Source organism: Cervus canadensis, chromosome 5 (genome assembly GCF_019320065.1).
Source record: "Cervus canadensis isolate Bull #8, Minnesota chromosome 5, ASM1932006v1, whole genome shotgun sequence".
NCBI lineage: Eukaryota > Metazoa > Chordata > Mammalia > Artiodactyla > Cervidae > Cervus > Cervus canadensis.
Window position 1 is genome coordinate 98,213,721 of NC_057390.1, and position 14,961 is coordinate 98,228,681.

General features: G+C 58.0%; 1 protein-coding gene across 3 annotated transcripts; it reads right to left on the reverse strand.

Moving 5' to 3' along the window:
- Window positions 1-10,601: 10,601 nt before the first annotated feature.
- SOHLH1 (spermatogenesis and oogenesis specific basic helix-loop-helix 1) lies at window positions 10,602-14,961 on the reverse strand. 3 transcript variants are annotated; one of them, XM_043469994.1, is made up of 8 exons: window positions 14,807-14,961; window positions 14,323-14,460; window positions 13,757-13,904; window positions 13,169-13,269; window positions 12,985-13,082; window positions 12,107-12,293; window positions 11,564-11,634; window positions 10,602-10,969 (listed from the first exon to the last, which is right to left on the reverse strand). In XM_043469994.1, exons 1-8 carry the CDS (start codon window positions 14,863-14,865, stop codon window positions 10,749-10,751), a joined length of 1,023 nt encoding a protein of 340 aa, XP_043325929.1. In that variant the 5' UTR covers window positions 14,866-14,961; the 3' UTR covers window positions 10,602-10,748. The 3 variants fall into 3 exon arrangements, with proteins under 3 accessions (XP_043325929.1, XP_043325928.1, XP_043325930.1); XM_043469993.1 differs by having other exon boundaries at window positions 13,169-13,287; XM_043469995.1 differs by lacking the exon at window positions 13,757-13,904 and having other exon boundaries at window positions 13,169-13,287; window positions 14,807-14,946.

The following is a 14,961-nucleotide window of genomic DNA, read 5'->3' on the forward strand; positions in this document are numbered from 1 at the left end:
GAGTTGGTCCTTCCTTCCCAGAAAAAGTTACTAGGCTCCTCCCCTCCCCAGGGCCTGGGGTGCTTCCCACCAGCCCTGGGCTCAGGGGGGCCCAGCCCCCGCCACCCCCCAGGCCCCTGTCCCCACCCCAGGGTTCCCTCGGCCTCCCCAGACTGCCCTCTGAATAGGGACCAGACTACCCCCGTGTGCTTGTTCAACACCTACCCACCTGCAGGGCAGCTCAAGGGAGAGCTGCAAGGCCGGGTGGGGGGGCACCCCCCAGGGTGAGGAGGAGTCGGCCCCATCCCTCCCTTTGCAGCAGTGCACAGCCTGAAACCCTCCCCAGAGCCTGCTGCCCAGGAAACCTCCCAGATGGGGGCCAGGGCTGCGTGGAGAACCAGGAAACGCACCCCGCCCAGCACCAGTGTCTGTTCATAGTCGCTGAGTCAGCTGCCCTGGGAACGGGCCCCAGGCGGTGGGAATGGAAAGCTTTGGCCCCAGGCGGTGGGAATGGAAAGCTTTGAGTCCCTTCTTAAGGAGCCAAATGCAGGGACAGGGAGACTCATCTGGATGGCCTGGAGGCCGGGGCAGCCCACACTCTCAGGAGCCCAGCCTTCAGCTCCCTATCTGGAGCCCCACTCCAGCCTGCTGGGCCATGGCAGGGGACATGTAGGAAGCTGCCCACGCGGCGGGGGCCTGCTGGTGTGGAGAGCTGGTGTCCGGGGAGAACTGGGGCTGCTCAGAAGGACGCTGGGATGGTGGCTCACGACTCCGGACCTCAGGGAAGCAGCACCTGCTCCAGAAGGAGGCTCAGAGGGGAGCTGGGTCCAGAGCAGGGTGTCCCCAAGCTGCTGGCTGTCTGAGCCGGGCTCTGGAGCTCTGTGTGGGACTGGGGCTGCCCACCGCCCAACCAAACCCAGAGACCCCCAGGTGGAAGGAAACAGGTGCAGTGGGCAGGGACGTTGGGGCCCACGGCCCACGGTCAGAGCACAGGGGTGTATATCCGGAGGAAACTCTAACTTGAAAAGATACACGCAGCCCAATGGTCACTGCCTCACTATTTACGGTAGCCAACACACGGAGGCAATCTAAGTGTCCATCCACAGATGAGTGGATAAACAAGATGTACACACATATAGTGGAATATTTATTTAGCCATTAAAAAGAACGACATAATGTCATTTGCAGCAAGATGGATGGACCTAGAGATCATCATACTAAGTGAAGTAAGAAAAAGATAAATATCAGATGATATCTCTTATGGAATCTAAAAAAATAAATGAAGTTATTTACAAAAAAGAAACAGACTCACAGGCATAGAAAAGAAACTTGTGTTAACCGAAGTGGGAAGCAGAGTACAGAATTGAGCAGTTTGGGATTAAAACATACACTCAGTGATACATGCTGCTGCTCAGAGGCTAAGTCGTGTCCAGTTCTTTGTGACTCCATGGTCTGTAGTCCGCCAGTCTCCTGTGTCCATGGGGAATTCTGGGCAAGAACACTGGATTGGGTTGCCATTTCCTTCTCCAACAACTGTATATTAGAGACATGGGTTTGATCCCTGGGTTGGGAAGATTCCCCTGGAGGAGGGCAAGGCAATCCACTCCAGTATTCTTGCCTGGAGAATCTCATGGACAGAGGAGTCTGGTGGGCTACAGTCCATGAGGTCAGAAAGAGTCAGACACGACTGAAGCGACTTAGCTGCATATATTAGACAGATAATAACTAGGACCTACGGTATAGCACAGGAAACTATATTCAATATCTTATAATAACCTACAATAAAAAAACTGAAAACATAAATATATAACTGGATCATGTTGCTGTCCGCCTCAAACACTCTAAATACACTATACTGCAATTTTTTAAAAACTAAGTAAGCTGCTTGAGGACGGTTCAGTTCAGTTACTCAGTCGTGTCTGACTCTTTGAGACCCCATGAACTGCATCACATCAGGCCTCTCTGTCCATCACCAACTCCCAGAGCTTACTCAAACTCATGTCCATGGTATCAGTGATGCCATCCAGCCATCTCATCCTCTGCCATCCCCTTGAACAGTAAGAAGCAGCTTGAGGACAGTAGGTAGAAAAGACATCCGGTTGCCCCAGAGTGTCAGTGGGGTCTTAAACAGGAATGTTCTTCTCAGCATCTATATTCGTTCTACCTGTTATGATTTTGAAAGATTTTGTTTTCAGGAGAGGACACTGGGAGCCCTGACAACCCCCCACCCTGCCCCACGTGGCCCCACCTGAAGGTGCCCGTCGCCAAGGGGGCTGGGCCAGAGTCAAGCACCCAGAGCGTTGGAGGGGATGCTGATGGCAGTTTTGGAGGCTGGGTCTGGCAGGGGCAGGGGGCATTGACATCCTGAGCTTCCTGGACTTGTGAGCAGGGGTCCCCGGGACCCACGCCCACTGAGCTGCGTGAATCACTCCTGGACGGGACTCTCCAGTGCAGGTGTGGGAAGACTCCAGGGCAGGGGCAGCCTCGGGGGCCTATGGAGTGCGGCGGGTCAGACCACAGGGCCAGCCGGGGGAGGGCAGGAAGGAAGGACGGCTGAGCCCTCCCGCCCAGCCGGGCAAGAGGCATCCAGGCATGCGGCTCTTTCATCCCCGAACCCCCACACCTTTCCTCTCCGGAAGGGAGCAGCCTTCTCTCTTGGCCTCGGCAGGCAGAGGGCTGGAGGAAGGACCCTCCGGTGGGCCTTGTCCCGACACGGAGCCGGCCCGATGGAGCCTCCTGGCAGGGCAGGAGCGGGACAGGAGAGCCGGGCCCTGCTTGGGCGGGTCTAAGGGCACAGAAGGTGCCACAAAGCCCTGTGTAGGGGGAGAGACCAGGAAATAGAGGCCAGCAGCCCCGGGGTCACGCCTGAGCTCCGGACACCTCCCTGGAGACACGGCTGCTAGAAAGAGGGCTGAGGTGGAAAGGCCTGGGTTTGATCCCTGGTCAGGGATCTAGACGCCCCATGCCACAACCAAGAGTTCACATGCCCATAACTGAAGATTCCACATGCTGCATCTAAGAGCCAGCACAGCCAAACAGATAGATCTGTTTTTAAAAGATGAAGAGCATGTCAGCAACCACAATCAGGATCCAAAGGCCTGATAGGCACTGAACTGGAGTTTTGTGGGGAGCAGGGAGTGACCCAGGCCAACACATGCACACCCCAAACAACCAGAACATTTTAAGAAATAACGGGGGAAAAAAACCCAAACTTGATAAAAAATAATGTTTGGATTCGAGACACTCGACAAACTCCAAGCAATGCAAACCACTGTCAGGCCCGCTGAAACTCAAACTCACGGAGGAAACCCTGGCTTTGCTTCTCCTCCAAAATGACGGAGGACGGAGGATGAGAGACTCTCCCTGGAAAGTACCCACAGGGTAAACAGACCTCGAGCCCGAGTTCTAACCCAGGAAGCGTCCTCCAAGGAACGGGGCCCCATGATGGAGGCAGTCGGTTCTGGCCCCTGCCCCAGGGCCACAAGCTGGAATCCAGGAGTGAGGCTCCAGAGGCCTCTCTGAAGGCCTTGCTACCAACCAACCCAGTTTAAAAACGGGCAGCAAGTGGGAACAGACACTTCACAATAGGAGGCAGATGAATGGCCAACGAGCCCGCGCAAAGGTACCTACCATCATTAGTCACCAGAGAGGTTAATCCAAGCCAAGGTGTCCTCCAACGTCACACCCACTGCAACAGCTAAAATTAAGGGCTGACTCACCCAGTCTCGGCAAGGATGCAAAATGAGCATTCTGGAGTGTCGTCGGTGGGGATACCAAATGGTACAGCCACTCTGGGAAAAGTTTTCATAGTTTTTAATAGAAGCACACTTGCTCGGGATCCAGAGATTCTACTCTTTAAATATTTAATTAACTATCTATTCATTCCTTTAGTATTATTTGTTTAGCATGCAGTACTAAATATTCAGTATTGGGTCCCCAAATAAATGGAACTGTAAGTCACTAAAGGACTTCCCTTGGACTGCAAGGAGATCCAACCAGTCCATCCTAAAGGAGATCAGTCCTGGGTGTTCACTGGAAGGACTGATGCTGAAGCTGAAGCTCCAATACTTTGGCCACCTCATGCAAAGAGTTGACTATTTGGAAAAGACCCTGATGCTGGGAGGGATTGGGGGCAGGAGGAGAAGGGGACGACAGAGGATGAGATGGTTGGATGGCATCACCGACTTAATGGACATGAGTTTGAGCGAACTCCGGGAGTTGGTGATGGACAGGGAAGCCTGGTGTGCTGCGATTCATGGGGTCACAAAGACTCGGACACGACTGAGCAACTGAACTGAACTGAAAGGACTTCCAAATTGAGGGCAGGAGGAGAAGGCAGTGACAGAGGATGAGGTGGTTGGATGGCATCACTGACTCAATGGACATTAATTTGAGCAAACTGTGGAAGATGGTGAAGGACAGGGAAGCCTGGCGTGCTGCAGTCCATCGGGCTGCAAAGAGCTGGACATGACTGAATGACTGAACAACCACCACAACAGAGGACTTCTACGGGCAAGAGTCAAAAGCCACAAGGAACCCAAATGTCCACTGACAGCAGGATGATCTGAGGAACAGCACAGAAGAGGTCTGCCCAGCAGTGAGGAAGGGCCGACCACAGCTCCGTGTGATGAAGGGTAACGTGGGTGCACGCATGAACGCCATCCACACTGGAAAGGAAGACGTAAAACTACCTGTTTGCAGGTAACGTAATCTTATAAGTAGGAAAGCCTTAAAGATCCTACCAAAAAAAGTGTTAGCACTAAGAAAAGAATTCAGCAAACTTGCAGGACACAAAGTCAGCACATAAAAATCCACTGTTTCTGTACACTGACAATAAACAAAATCTGCAAAGGAAATTGTGAAGACAATTCCATTTACAATAGCATCAAGAAGAATGAAATACCTAGAAATAAACTTAACCAAGGAGACAAAGACTAGGACACTGAGAACCACTGCTGAAAGAAATTAAAGATGCAAATAGATGGAAACACATTCTAGGTTTGTCGACTGGAAGACTTAACATGGTGAAGATGTCAGTACCACCCAAGCCAGCAGCAGTTCATTGCAATCCCTATTAAAATCCTAGTTTCTTTTTTTTCAGAAATAGAAAAACCCATTTTAAACCTCATATGGCTCCGAGGAAATAGAAAAGCCCTCTTAAAAATTCTTATGGGATCTCCAGGGATGCCAAGTAGCCAAAACCACCTTGGAAAGCAGGGCAGAGTGGAAGACTCACACACCCTGATTTCAAAACCTACTACAAAGTTACAGTAATCAAAACAGTGTGGTACTGGCATAAAGACAGATTACAGAACAATGCAGCACAACAGGGGGATCAGAATTAAACCTTCACTTTTATGGTCAGATGATTCTTGACCAGGGTGCCAAGACCACTCAACAGGGAAAGAACAGTCATTTCAATAAATAGTGTTGGGAAAACTGGATCTCCACACACAAGAGGATAAAGGTGGACCCTTAACCTTACGTACATACAAAAGTTAACTCAAAATGGCTCAAATATAAGAGCTAAGCTGTAAAACTCTTACCATCTCAACCACTTGTAACTGGACGGCCCAGAGGCATCAAGCACTTTCGCGCTGTTGTACACTGCGTGCTAACCCGTAAGGGAGAGCTTCCTAACTCGGTCACGCCAGGATTTCTTGAATATGATACCAAAAGCACAGATAATAGGAAAAAACTGAACTATGTTAAATTAAAAAGGCAACACAGAACAGGAGACAATTTTCGCAAATTCTGTATCTGATAAGAGACTAATATCCAGCACACACAAAGATCTTTTACAACTCAATAACAGCAACAGCAAAATTTAAAAATGGGCAAAGGACTTGAATAGACATTTTCCCCAAGAAGACATACAAATGGCCAATAAGTACTTAAAAAGAGGGTCAAGATAAATAATTATTATGGAAATTGAAATCAAAACTACAACGCGCTATCACCTCATACCCTCTAGGACGGCTATTAAAAAAACAAACACAAGCGTTGATGACAACGTGGAGAAAACTAGGACCCGCAGTCATCAGTGGGGATGAAAAACAGTGCAGCCACTGCAGGACGCAGTGTGGCAGTTTCACAAAAATTAAACAGTTTTTGTTTGATCCTGTTATTACATATCTGAGTACACACCCAAAATAATGGAAAGCAGGAACCCAAAAACATATTTGCACACCCAGGTTCATAGCAGCACTAGTCACGACAACCAAAAGGTTGAAACAACTCAGATGTCCATAGACAGACAAACAGGTGAACCAATGTTGCATATAACAATATTCGTTCATAAAATATTCACAATGGAATATCATTCAGACATAAAAAGTGAGAAATTCTGACACAGGCTTCTTTACCGTCTGAGCCACCAGGGCCTGTAAGAGGTCCCTCAGTTCAGTTCAGTCGCTCAGTTGTGTCCGACTCTCTGCAACCCCATGGACTGCCGCATGCCAGGCTTCCCTGTCCATCACCAACTCCCCGAGTTCACCTAAACTCATGTCCATTGAGTCAGTAATGCTATCCAACCACCTCATCCTGTGTCATCCTCTTCTCCTCCTGCCTTTAATCTTTCCCAGCATCAGGGTCATTTCAAATGAGTCAGTTCTTCTCATCAGGTGGCCAAAGTATTGGAGTTTCAGCTTCAGCATCAGTCCTTCCAATGAACATTCAGGACTGACTTTCTTTCGGATGGACTGACTGGAATTCCTTGCAGGCCAAGAGGTCCCTAGAAGAGTCAAATCCATAGAGACAAAGTGTAGATGGTGGGGCCCAGCGGCTGGGGGAAGAGAGAAGAGACAGGTTTTTGTGGGGACAGAGGGTCAGTCTGGGGAGATGAGAAAGTTCTGGAGACAGATGTGGTGATGGTTATACAATGATGTGAGTGTGCTTGATAGCCTAGAACTGCAACTTTCATTGTAAAGCAATTATCCTCCAATTTAAAAATACATATACATATGTAAAAAGTGGTTGAGACAATAAACTGTACGTTAGGTATGTCATATCATAATAAAAATTAATTTAAAAATAATGTGGATGAATCTCACAAACATTCCACACAGAATAACTAGACACAAAAAGATATGCCCTGTGATACTGCTTTTGTGAATTTCAAATACATCTAAAATGAAAGTATGAGACTCCACCACGTGTGAGAGCGATTTCAACAGCCGCGCTGGGGACCCCAGGAAGCCGTATGCATGTTGGTGGCAGGTGTCTCTATGCAGAAGCCAGCTCTTCACGTGCTGGTCTGAGGTCCACCGGGTCAGTGGCTCGGCCACCTGCAGGGCTGCCACGCTCACACACACACCACTGGAGGAGAGAGCAAGGTCCGAGCCAACCAAAGGCTTCTTTCTGGGAGGACGTGAGCAACGCGGGCTGACCAGCCCCTCAGGAAACCACCCACTAGAGGGGGAGCCACCTGTAGATACAAGACCAGCCTCACGCACGGGCCGGGGGTGAGAGTGGGCAGCCTGGGGTCAGCAGGAAGGGCCAGATGAGATGCACGTGGGACACCTGAGTCTCCATCCTGCCAACCTGCAAGGTGGAGGGCTGAGGGAGCCCCAGCGATGGACCTGAGGGGCGCCGGGCTGGGGGGCCTGCAGGGTCACTTGGACAAACACCCGTGGAAGGCCCGCGGCCAGCCCCCGGACAGGCTGGCCTCCTTCTGACCACCTACCCCGGTGCAGCTCCCGCGCTGCTGCAGAGCTGGCTGTGCTGTTAAACAGCTACCCACGGGCTGGCATTTTCAGGGCTGCCCTGGCTTCTGCGGGGTCTGCGGCAGCTGAGCAAGTTGGGCACTCTTGACATGAATGCTCGCAGGTGGCTGAGGTCACCTTGGCCCCAGGACAAAGGTGAAGCTGTCTGCCATGTAGGCAAGGACACAGGGCTGCCGGGGCCTCAGACAGGTCTGTTTCAGGAGGCGGCCCCTCCAGCCCCTGGAAGAGCTTTTGTTCCTGCAGAAAATTCGCATCTCGGGAAGCTCGAGCCAAGGGGCCTGCCCAGGGCCCTGGGCGATGTGACTGTTGTGGAGCTCCTGGCTAAGGAGGGACCTCTTCTGGGGGCGGGGGTGGGGGTGCTCTCACCATGGGGCCCCCATGCAGGAGGCCGCCAAGTACAGACCCGGGCGATCGGGTGTAAAACCCCAGGCCCAGAAGTCAGCCGTGCCCTAAGTCTGATGCTGTGACATGGAGCCGTCAGGAAATGACGTCTGGAAGCATGGTGGCCTCATCAGGAGACCCGCCTGGACTGGAAACAGGAGCAGAGGCGGCCAGCTGAGCCCTGGCCACCTGCTGAGAGCACCCTGGGGCCTGGGGAGGACAGGGAGGGCAGTGCCGCAGGAGGGAACCGGGACCCGACCCACCGCCAGCACTCCGGGCGCGACCTTGCGTGACCCGCCAAGCCTCGCCCCACGTCTGGGAAAACAAGCAGGGATGCGGTGAGCCCAGCACACGGCACGCCCGCCCCTCCACGGATGCCAGCCTGCTGGCTCGGGCCCCCCTCACGGGACTGCACTCCGTAGGCCCGAGCGGGCTCAGCCCCGACGCCCCACACGTGGACCATGACTCGGGCTCCCAGGACAGTCATTGACCGCTCCCAGCTTCCCCCATCAGAGACCTCTTTAAGCCTCCCTCACGCACGCTGGTCCCCACCTAAGAGCGCGCCCCAACAGGAGGGCTGCTGGGCTCCCCATGTTCGCTGGAGCGTGAGTTTGAGGGGTCCCTCCTCACGGATGGGTGTGTCCTTGCCAAGAGGAGGTCACAGCCTGGTGGTGGGCGAGGGACCCTGGGACTACAGCCCCCTCCCCAACAGTGGAGCCTTCCAGCCTCTGGAGGGGCAGCAGAACCCGCCCCCTCCTAGCTCTGCGGGGAGGCCCCAGGCAGGCCAGGCTCCAGGGCAGGACCAGAGACAGCCTGAGTGGCACCAGGCACCTCGACCACGACATCAGTGAGTACGGATCCGCAGCGGCCACCAAGTTCAACGAGCAGGGTGGGCAGCACAGAGGGGCGGGGGAGGCTAGCCAGGCTCAGGGGAGGGTAGACCAAGGGTGCTGGCCAGCGGCTGGTCAGCTCCTAGGACAGCCAGCTGCCTGCCACCGAGGCCTGGCCACACTGGCCCGAGCTGAGGGGTGGGTGGACCTGGGAGATGGTGCAGCCCCAGGGTGCCGGGGTCCTGCTGGGCCTGGCAGAACCTGCTGTGTCCTGGGGCCAGGCAAGCAGGAGCCCCTGGTGTGGCGGGACAGAGAGCAAGTCACCTTGAGAGGTGGGGGGGAGGGGGTTGTGCTGAGGCCTCCCCAACTCCCAGAATTAGCCAGGAATCACTGGCATGCTGGTTTTCTAAACTCACTCCCGGACACACAATTACAGCCAACAAGAGCTGTGATTTGGTTCAGCGACGGCCAGAGGAACGGAGGAGGCAGAAAGTGAGCCGTTTCATGGACCCCAGCTCCTCGGGTGCTGCAGTCTTGACCAGGCCAGGTGATGGCCGGGGTTCTCCCCGGGGCTTTCTTGCCACTCCCCCCAGGCAGCTGCAGCGAGGGAGGCCAGGCCCCAGCCACCAGCCCGGGGTGGGGTGAGAGCTTGTCTTAAGTGCTCAATGCAGCAGCTGTGTGTGTGCGGCCCCAGGGCCCACAGAACGGGCCCCGGAGCCCGGGGCGGGCGAAGGTCTGACGGCTGCCCTTCCTGCCACGCTCCTCCCATAACAGCGCGGGCACCGCTGTCAAGCCTGACCCAGGACCATTCCTGGCACCCGGTCCACTGGAGCCCCCTGCCCCCAGCCCTGGGATCGAGGCAGCACAGGTGAGCCCTGCCTGCCACCTGGGGCGGGTCCTACCCCTCACCTTCTAAGCATCTAAGTAGGACTTCTAAGCGTCAGGGTGGCTCTACCTGTCCCCCTGGGGCCTCAGTCAGGCTTCTGAAAGAGCTGAGCCCCCGCCCCCCTCCTGGGGTGCTAGGTTAAGGCTGCCCAAGGCTCAGATGGGGTTCCTCGAGACGGGCCCAGAACCCCATGTCTCTGGAAAGGGACACGCTGGGGCCAGGGAGGAGTGAGCCCCTGACCAGCCTGACTCAGAGGCTGGCAACACCTTCACGGTGGCCGAGAGGGAGTGGGATTTGTACAGGGTCACCCCGCCATACTAGGGGCCAGGGGGGTCAGACCACTCCTCCCAGGAACCCAGCGCTGCCCAGATCCTGGGGCGGACGGGAACAGCCAGGAGTCCAGACATTAAAGCCAGGCAGCCTCTGCCCCGGGCCCCCAACAGGCCCTGTGAGGGGACCACCGAGGCCCCCACCTCGAAGACAAAGGTCCATCCTGCCCTGGCACCTCCTGGCCCGGAGAGAGGCCTCCCCAGCAGACGTCTCTGGAGCTCCTGGGACCAGCATCACAGGGGCAGGGAGTCCCACACCTACCTCTCAGGGAGCAGGCCCAGGACACAGGAGTCTTAGTCCACAGGCTCCCTGCCCCGCTGCCAGCCCCAGGGCCGTGTTATTTAGAGATCCCACAGGCCGGGAACCTCACAGAAACAAAACCCAGGCAGGCGCCTGCGCCATGAACGGAAGTGGTGCCATCTGCCCAGTGAATCGCGGTAATTGCACAAAAGCCACACGAGCTTTGCTTCCTCCAGGAAAATCGCTCTCCTCTTTAATACTCAGCCTCCGCTCCCCGCGGCCCCAGCAGCCTTTGCTGGAATTAGACCACAGCTGCAGCCCAAACCCAGAATAAAACACCCAAGTGTGTGGCACGCGCTGCCGAAAAGGCCCCCGGTCTCAGCAGGCGAAGAAGTCAGGAAAGATGCTGTCCACCTCGTCCCGCAGGACCGGGCTAGGGCAGCTCCCATCAGAGCCCCACGGCCCCAGGGGCCCGTCCAGGGGCTCCTCCTGGGGGCCAGACTCGGGGTCTCCCAGGAAGCCCGGCTCGAGCCTGTCCAGCGGGCTGCTCCTGGCGGCCACCCGGGAAGGGGCGCCGCTGCCTCTGCCCTCCAGGGAGCCTGGAAGCAGATGGGACGTTGTCAGCAGAGCAGACAGGGACCCCAGGACCCAGGGCGGGCAGGGCAGGGTCAGCGTACAGATGACGACCCCCCTCCCTCACGCCCATCTATCCCACCCCACCAGGAAGCCCCCTGCTCATCTTGAGAAGGGCCCCTGACCAGGTGGGCTCCTGCGGCCCCGACCCCCGGAAGCGCCAGAACTAGGGAGGTGCGCGCCCCCTTCAGGCCCGATTCTGCACACGCTCGACTCACCCCGCATCCATGTGCCTCTGTGGGCACAAGTTCTCAGGGGAAAGCTCCGAAGCCGACTCGCAGCCACCGACACCCAGCACTTGCACACTCTCACCCACAGATACCCACCCGTCGACAAGCACGCACCTCACCTGCCAATCCCCCCCGCCCCCCGCAGTGGTCCCCAAAAACACGGGCAGAGAAGGGAGTGAGAACTCAGACACAGACACTGGAACTCTGGCATCACTCAGCAAGCTGGAGCCCATCTCCCCACAGTCCCAGCCGCCTGTCCCCAGCCCTGCCTGAGGACCAACCCAGGCCCCAGGTCGGGGAAGGCGGCCCAGGCCAAGCGTCCCCACTCACCCAGCCACCAGTCGGGACCAGGGGTCAGCAGAAAGGACGCACCATCTGCCACATCACATCCTGACACAGACCTGGACGGGACGAGAAGCCCCACCCCGATCACCCCAGGTGGAGCCTGGGCCTTGCACCTCGAGAGAAGGGCGTGGGCCCCGAGAGGCAGCTTACTGACGGGCTGCTCCGTCCTGCCGGACACTGAGCCCGCCCTCTCACCCACCCAGCCTAGCCCAGCCTAGCCCAGCCCAGCCCGCTGCCAGTTCCTCTCCAGCCCCCCGAGAGCTCTCGGCCCACGCCCCAGCTGGTGGAGCTCAGAAAACACAAACTCATTTACCATCAGCCAAAACAGACGACAATTAGGGAGACAGGAGTGTTTCCCGACACACACACACACACACACCACAAAGCCACATGGCAGAGTCTGGCCATCCGGGCAGACAACGAGGACGGGATGGGCAGAGACTTCCTGGGCAGTGGGGTCCGGGGCTGGGGGGCTGGGGGGCTGGGAGGAGGCCTTGGCAGCTTGTGTACACGCGGCCGGGCACCCACCTGGAGTCCAGCGTCAGGGCCTTGTCGGCCCCCTGAGCGGGGGGCCCAGCCTGGCCCTGGCAGCTCCGGGGCTCCTCACTCACCAGCGGGGAGGGGGGCTGCTGCGAGCGGACCGGCCACAGAGGGGACGGCCTCAGGACCTTGGGGGGTCTCGGGCCTGGGGACCGGGGGACGAGGCCGGGTGACTCTACAAGGGAAGCAAGGAGTGGGTCAGGGAGAGTGAACCGCCCCCCCCCCCCCCGAAGACCACCGCCCCTGCCCACTGCATCCTGCAAGGGGAACGCGTGAGGCTCGGGAACAAGAAGCCACAGGCAACCAGGAGACGTTAAGAGTCCAGAGGTGAAGCACCCGACACCTGGGGCCAGGCAGGCCGCCTGCAGGATGTGGCCGCTCAGCCTCTGATCCAACAGGTGGGCTCAGACCCTCACGCCCCACCGCCTTCTCTATCTCCAGGCTCCCATCCACCCTGCCATGTGACCCCTCCACCCCCATGCCCCTCGTGCAGCTCTGGACTTTCCCCGGAGGCATAGCTCTGCTTGGAGAAGGAAACGGCAACCCACTCCAGTGTTCTCGCCTGGAGAATCCTACGGACAAAGGAGCCTGGAGGGCTACAGTCCAGGGGGTCACGAGAGTCGGACACGACTCAGCGGCTAAACCACCACCAGCTCTCCTGCCGGCCCTGCCGACAGCAGGATCCCTCCCCACCTAGGTGGGCACACACAGCCTCACTTCCCACGGCGCTCAGGGACCAGCAATCACGGTCCGGGGAGCCACCCACAGCCGGGCGTCCAGCATGAGGGGGACACGGTCATCGTGGCAGCCTCGTGGGCCTGGCTGGGGACGGCACGCGGGGAGGATGGGGACCCACTCATGCTCACCAGGCGGGGCCAGCGGCCTGTCCAGCACGTCGGCCACCCCCGACAGGGCCTCATCTTCATCCACACCCGTGGCCGCGCAGCTCGGGGGGGTCTGATGCCTGCACAGTGTGCAAAGACAAAAGGAGAGCCTCTGAGTGGTCCACACACACACCCTCACGGCCCCAGGCCCCACGGGGACACTGACATCACACTGGATGTTCCCGCGCCGGCGTCCGGGGCACCTGCTGGGGCCTGACTCGCCAGGGCCAGCTGCAGGACATCCGTCTGCCACGCGAGCCACGGCTCCTTGGAGGAAGCGAGAAGCTGAAGCGGAGACAAACAGGAGAAACGCCACCGAGACAGTCAACCGGAAAACCCACACGAAAGGCAGGCTGTGGTCGGTCCCTGGCCACCCCGCCTGGGGTCTCAGAGATCCACCCTGAGCGCAGACCCCCGTCCTCCGGACTGGGAGGAGAGAGGCTGAAGTTGGTGCCCCACCCTGGAGCGGCGGTGGGGGGTGGGGGGTGGACTTTTACCGATGCCAGCTTTGGCACCATGGGCAAGGGATCTAAGTGGAGACTGCAGCTCATCCCCAGGGCTCCCAGAGGAGGTGTGATACGCAAATGGAGGACTGTCTACTAAAAACAGCAGAGCTGGGTGTGCGGGGCGGGGACACAGGGAAGCCAGGCTGCCCGGTGGTCGGAGCTGCCGGGGGACAGAGGGGGACTGGGAGCAGGGAGATACCCATGGCTCCTCCCCAGAGGGCTGGCCCGGCGGTCACAGGACGACTCACAGCCTGCTGCTCCCAGCCAGGCACCAGGGTGCCTGCTAGCTGGAGGAACTGCACTGCCATCTCCAGGACCGAGGCCATGTCCTCCCGCCGGCCATCAAACCGGGGCAGCAGAGCCCGCAAGCGCTCACAGCTCAAGGAGATCCGCCTCCTGCCCGCAGAGAAGGGACCCCCAACTGTAGGGCTGTCTGGCTTGGCCAGGAGAAGAGACAGCAGCCCCAGGAAGCCGTGAGCCCTTCAGGACTCGGGTCAGAGCACTGCACTGGCCCCGGGGAGCCTGGACCCCAGCTGCAGGCTTAGCAGGGCATCTGCCATGGGCCACCACCACTGCCTGGAGCAGGGACCGCTCCCAGATGGACAGCCTCGAGCTGTTCCGGACTTCACGTCAAGGAAAGGGCTGCATTGGTGGCCCCTGGGAACCCTCCCCCAGCATGTGGGCTATATTTATCTTGAAAACACGATACAGCGTCCCCTTACCAAACAGCTGTCTGAAACGAGGCGGTGGGCGCAGGCCTGCCCTCCTCCTCGGACCCCCGCCCCCACCGCACGGTCCCCACGACGGGCCCCACCTGCGCTCCCTCTCGCTGAGCACGTTTCGTGGCAGGTGGGAGCCAGAACCCTCCACCACTGGAGGCCCCTTGGTCTGGCCCGAACCCTGGCTGGGGTGGTCCTCGCAGCAGAACTGGGTGCTCGATGGGAAAGGGCCACTGCCACGAGAAAAAGACAGGAGCGCGGGGCTGTGACCCCAGAAAACGCCCCTAGTGCCCAGAGGCGGTGATAAATGTCGTAGAGGGGGTGGGCGCAGGACAGGGGCCTGGAACACGGCCCAGTAGGTCCTGCCTCTTGGCACCCCTCCCTCTTCCCCTCCCAACCCCCAAGGACCAGCGGGTCGGGGTGGGCCCCAAGCGGACCCTGCTGGGTGGGGCTCGGACTCCGTCTCATTTGAATTAGAAAAAAGAGTCGGCCCGGACCACCGCTCGCACCCCACCCCGAGCATCCCTGGGCAAGGGCGTCTCAGCTGACCCCCTCCAGCAACCGCTCCCCAATTCTCACCTGCATCCCCGGGAAACTCGCGGAACCCCAGCGCGGGGCTCACGAGCCCCGGACGCCATGAGCACGCGCGCAGCTACGGAAGAGAAGCGCAAGGTCCCGGACCTTGCCACGTGCGCCCCGCCCCACGCACGCGTCCTCCCAGCCCCGCCCCCTCA